At 36.1% G+C, this 6,000-nt stretch overlaps 1 protein-coding gene across 1 annotated transcript; it reads left to right on the forward strand.

Annotated features, from left to right (window-relative positions):
* Positions 1-48: 48 nt before the first annotated feature.
* On the forward strand, positions 49-6,000 carry LOC121416839 (mitochondrial potassium channel ATP-binding subunit-like). The gene is made up of 7 exons (XM_041610357.1): positions 49-72; positions 748-954; positions 1,425-1,496; positions 3,114-3,229; positions 3,900-4,021; positions 4,655-4,743; positions 5,656-6,000. Exons 1-7 carry the CDS (start codon positions 49-51, stop codon positions 5,734-5,736), a joined length of 711 nt encoding a protein of 236 aa, XP_041466291.1. The 3' UTR covers positions 5,737-6,000.

Consider the following 6,000-nt stretch of genomic DNA (forward strand, 5'->3'; position numbering starts at 1 on the left):
CTTTATGAAATTATCTGTCTCTGATTTCTGGTTCTTTGACAGTCCGCAATGATCCCAAAGGACCATGACTTGGTCAGTTTATGGAGTGAAGTAAAACTTGAGAAAAATGGGGGTCGGACGTACAAAAAGGTTGATCATTTTATGAAATTGCCCTCATGCGTGCATGCATTTGCAATTTAGATTGGGTGGCTGATAAGGTCTTACTGGCAGGTGAAGATTTTACATTGGGAGGCAGTGAATTCCAGGCGGGATTTCTTGGATGTAGTGATTTTTAGAGGGTGCAAGCCTACCTTGAAAATACATATTTCGGGCATTATTTTGGATTGGGAAATTTTTGTAATGGAATTCTGAGATGGATGGATGATTACTTCTTCAGGGTCCATTAAAAAAAGGTTATTCAACCATGTCTTCCTGGCGAGAGTAATGATTTTTCTAAACTGATTTCTAAGTGACCGGAGGACAGAAGGTTCTCACAGGTTGAACATCTGTATTCAGTAGTGTTCAGTGCGATTGTCCGTACCTTCATGGAAACCTCCAAGAAGCATTCCATGAAAGGACGTTTTATCCTTTAAATCCTGTTTCATCTACCGGTTACCATGGCTTCTCAGCCAATCAAAACCAAGAATGGCTATCAGATCTGGCAACTTATTCATAAAAAAATACAGATGAAAAGCCTCCCCTGATAAAGACCGTTGTTTCTCATTGATGACGAGTCGATCCATAAATTTCTTGTGTTTCTGCCATTAGGTAGTACTCAAAGACTTCACGCTGAGCTGCCCCAGAGGAAAGGTAATTGCCATCTGTGGTCCCTCAGGGGCCGGCAAGTCAACGGTCACGGCGCTGATGGAGAGGTTTTATGATGTCACTGCAGGAAGTATAAGGATTGATGGGATAGATGTTCCTGACCTGGATGCCAGCTGGCTACGAGGAAGAACGATAGGATACATCAACCAGGTGGGTATAATGCTTCCATGATATTTCCTCTGGCGACAATTGCTCTGCTCTCAATTTTACGCACTAATCGAATGACCAATGTCAAACCATGGATTTAACACTGCTCTATCTTAAACCTAACGTAAAACCCTATTGCAACCCTAACCCCTAACCCTACATCTCGAGGCGAAATTCAGCCTGGGTATAGTAATAGAAATGATGATAAAATGATAAATTGATGATTACTTCATATAATATAACTTCTGAAGGTTTCCATGGCGAAGAAGAATAGTGTAGTAGGTTTCACGGTACACCATGTATCTTTCTAGGCAAATGTTGGTCCTGAAAAGGACCACCCAATCTCGACGTTTCAAAAGTGTGTTCTTGTCGTCATCAGGAGGACGACAAGAACACAAATTTCTTTGTTCTCATCTGAAGTTGAAGTCAAAAGCAGTTGATAAAATGTAGTGTTCTTATTACTTGTCATACAGGAGCCAACACTGTTTGCTACGTCAATCAGAGAAAACATCAGATATGGGGATCCACAAGCTACAGACACAGAGGTGAATAAAATCTAGCACAATTTTATTAGAAATTATATCATAATTGTATTATATTTTGATGTTTTGATGTGGGTGCATTGTGGTCTAGTGGCTCTGACTCTCGCCTTTGAAACAGAGGGTTGTTGGTTCGAATCGTAGCCATGGCGTATTTTCCCTCGGCAAGAAATTTATCCACACTGTGCTGCACTCGACCCAGGGGAGGTGAATTGGTACCCGGCAGGAGTAATTACTTGCATGCACTGAGCGCCAGTGATGGTAGCTTGAGCTAAAGCAGGGATAATGATATCAGCGCTTTGTATCCTCTGGCAAAAAGCGCTTTATAAAGCAAGCTATTATTTTTATTTGTATTTATTTTTATCAAATAAAACTATAATTGAATCACCATCGTAGTGGGATAAAGAATCATAAAAGTTGTGTTGCTCACGTTTTGGTAGAACAATTTTATGCTCCCATCATGTGCATTGAATGAGTAAGTTGATGTCATTTTATCTCTAGTTTTTCTTTTATATTGGAAGAATACATTTCTATCATTCTTCAGCATGATTTGAATGATGATGATACCTATAATTTTATGGAGGGCTATTTCCATCTTGATTACACTCAAAAGGTGCATCAGAGCAAATAGAGAAGAAAGAAAAGAAAAAATCCCAGGTCCAAACTTTAACAAGGAGTACGTAAATGGTTGTCTGTCAAAAAAGCATTCGCAATAAGTCATTGCACAAAGCCTGCATTGCTTGTTGTATGCCAGCAAATGGGAGGCATGGGTCAAGAAAAAGTGATGTCACAATAAAAATTGTGATACAACGCATTGCATGCACTTAGTAAATGCAAACGCGCAAGATTTACTGGCTGAAAGCACATTGTCATTTCAGATCAGATGTGTGTTTGAGAGACTTTGCTTATAAAAAATCTCCCCTATTTCGCTAACTTCCGAGACAACCCAAGTAGTGAATATTCTTATTTGTGCACCATCGGACTCATACCTATTCACTATTTGTATATTATTTTGATATATTTTGTTCTATGTTCGGTTCTGTTTTCATAGTTAAGGTGGAATTCCCCCCCCCCACAAGTTGAGTTCAATAAAATCCCCCCCAAAAATGAATCAAAATCAGATGTAACAAACAGTACAAATTATTTGTAAGAAAATTATAAGATCTTAAATGTTTTAATTTTGTAATAAAACAATTTTAGATACAGCTCAGTGATGTGCAAGTGGGAGCTTCAATGGTGTCACACAATCAGTATTTGGCATTTTAGTATATGAATTGTACAATATTTCAATTTTGGCAGATTTGATACTGAGGAGATGCTTCATCAAATCAAAATTTATTACAACAATGGAAATTAGACTTGTTCAGGGAGGAATCAAGCTTATGTTGAATTGAATTGAATACATTGTAAAGGTTTGAGCAATTGATGAAGTAGCATAAAATCAGAGAAAACTGAGGGTAGGGCATACAAAAAAAGTTTATCATTTTGGGGGAAATAAACACTGAAGGGGTGTAAAATAAGAGAGAGTAGGGCATACACAATTTTTAAAAATTATTTTGGGCAAATAATTTCTTCAGACAAATCATTCTTTGTTTTCTGTTATTTATCTTGTTTGTTATTCAGGTAGAAGAAGCTGCTAAGTTAGCCAATGCTCATGATTTCATCCAAGACTTTCCAAACGGATATGACACAGTCCTCGGAGAGAGAGGAGCTACTATATCAGGTGGTCAGAAACAAAGGTTAGTTTTATAATGATGATAATGATAAAAACGATAATGAAAATAGTAAAAAATTATTATAATGATATAAGGTATTTATATAGTGTATATATCTACCTTATTAGGTGCTCGAGGCATTTAAGTGCGACTCTAAGTCATACTTAAATCTTTGTGAAACACCCCCCGAAACGCATGTTTCGATCTTGACACGATCAGACACGGCTCTTTCTCCAGAAGACCCAAGGTTTGCTAGCCAATTGCTGAAAGATAAACGCCAGTATTGGTATCAACTTCGAAATGAGTTCATATGGAAATCAAATAAAATGACTGACCTCCCAAGTGTCTGTTTCCATAAATAAAAGTATGTTCCTAATATAAGTAAGAATTCCGGAAGGAATAGTGTAATTGCTGAGAAAGTAGCAATATAAGCATGGGATTCAAGCAGAGTCTTTTTCCGTGCCATAATAACATGCTGTCCCACAGGTACATATCTGTGTTTGCGATCTACAGTGTAATGTTTTTCAGCTTAGAATTATAATTTCACAAACTTCATTTTATTTATTAAACTGTATCAGATAAGATCCATGATGGTATTGTGGCTTTACAGACTTTTTTACGAAATAAGTTTTTTTACTGCAACTATTTTAGCATACATGTATGTTCTTCCATTAATTTTTTTTCTGTCTTGCAGGATAGCGATTGCAAGGGCGTTAATCAAGAGGCCTTCCATATTAATTCTCGATGAAGCAACAAGTGCACTTGATGCAGAAGCTGAGAGACTTGTACAGGACACTATAAATACAGTATCTAGAGGTAAGATGGTTATCTCTCTCTCTGTCTCTTTGTCTTTCTCTTGATGCAGAGCTGAGAGACTTGTACAGGATTCTATTAATAGAGTATCCAGAGGTAAGATTGTTATCTTCATCTCTCTCCTCTGTCTTTGTCTCTCTCTCTTGATGTGGAAGCTGAGAGACTCTTACAGGATACTATGATGTATAACGCCATTTATCTGTAAAAAAACATTCAATGGCGCCAGCTCCCCAATATGTCACACATTATTCAGAAAGTTGGAGGAAAATTCTCCAAGTTGGTGGGTCTTTAGTTCAGATTTGAAGGTCTCATTTTTGGTCCAATTACAAAGTTAGATACTGTTAATGAAGTACCTATTTCTCTCTTTTTCTATATCTGGTTGTTACTCTGTCTCATGGTCACCCTCTCGGTTTTACGTCCGTCTCCCCCTTTCTTGTTAGGAAATAAGTCTTAAAACTTTTGTTTGTAAAAACTAGTAGATGTATAAACAAATATAATGAGATTTAATATTCTCTAGTAATTTTACATTTTCATATTGGAGTTTCATGATTTTTATTTCAAATGTTTTCTGACAACTTTCTCTTGTCAAAAGTCAATGATTAAATAAAAGTGAATTGTCTATTCTTTGATATGCAGGTCGCACAGTGCTTATCATTGCCCATAGACTTAGTACAATACAGAATGCAGATGTTATAGCTGTACTTGCAGATGGCAAAATTCAAGAGGTAATTCTTTTTTCTTTTTCTTTTTGGTAGTTGTGGTAGATTGTCCTTTCCTTGTGCATACATCCCGACCAAGTGGATTAACCCGAAAAAGATTGCTACAGACACCCCAATTCGCCACAGAATTGGTAGTCATATCTTGTTTTCTTCTCATTGAAACTTATTTCCTTTTATATTTTTCAACAGACAGTTTTGGCAATATGGTTTTATAAATATGGTCCAGTCTTTAGGGTTGAACCCCTATTGTTTGCATTGACAAACTAAAATGATTATGAATTATTCTTTTTCGACTGGAAGTCATACAGAACTAATCAGAATTTCCCTTTTTATTATTCCTTTTAGATTGGAAATCATTCTGTACGAAGTGAAATTTCCTTGTTTTCATTCCTTTTAGATTGGAAATCATTCTGTACGAAGTGAAATTTCCTTTTTATCATTCCTTTTAGATTGGAAATCATTCTGTACGAAGTGAAATTCCCTTTTTATCATTCCTTTTAGATTGGAAATCATTCTGTACTAAGTGAAATTCCCTTTTTATCATTCCTTTAGATTGGAAATCATTCTGTACTAAGTGAAATTCCCTTTTTATCATTCCTTTTAGATTGGAAATCATTCTGTACGAAGTGAAATTTCCTTTTTATCATTCCTTTTAGATTGGAAATCATTCTGTACTAAGTGAAATTTCCCTTTTTATCATTCCTTTTAGATTGGAAATCATTCTGTACTAAGTGAAATTCCCTTTTTATCATTCCTTTTAGATTGGAAATCATTCTGTACGAAGTGAAATTTCCTTTTTATCATTCCTTTTAGATTGGAAATCATTCTGTACGAAGTGAAATTTCCTTTTTATCATTCCTTTTAGATTGGAAATCATTCTGTACGAAGTGAAATTTCCCTTTTTATTATTCCTTTTAGATTGGCAGTCATACTGAATTAATGAAGAAGAAAGGAATGTATGCAGACCTTGTCCACCGGCAAGCTTCTCAGGACTATTGAATTCATTCAACTCGACCAGCCCATTGAGGTAGACAGGTTTCATCAGCTCAAAGTGAGATTTAGGGACCTTGGAACCCCTAAGAATTCAAAGCCATGTCTTTCATGTCAAGGAAATATTGTAGCTTTGTTCAGAGGTCGGTTTCACTGATGTGACAGGCAATATCCTTTTTATTACAATTAGGATGATTGTTATTGATTATAAATAATAATAATAGCTGGATTTATAAAGCGCTTTTTGCCAGAGGATACAAAGCGCTGCTATTA

Source organism: Lytechinus variegatus, chromosome 6 (genome assembly GCF_018143015.1).
Source record: "Lytechinus variegatus isolate NC3 chromosome 6, Lvar_3.0, whole genome shotgun sequence".
Classification (NCBI taxonomy): Eukaryota; Metazoa; Echinodermata; class Echinoidea; order Temnopleuroida; family Toxopneustidae; genus Lytechinus; species Lytechinus variegatus.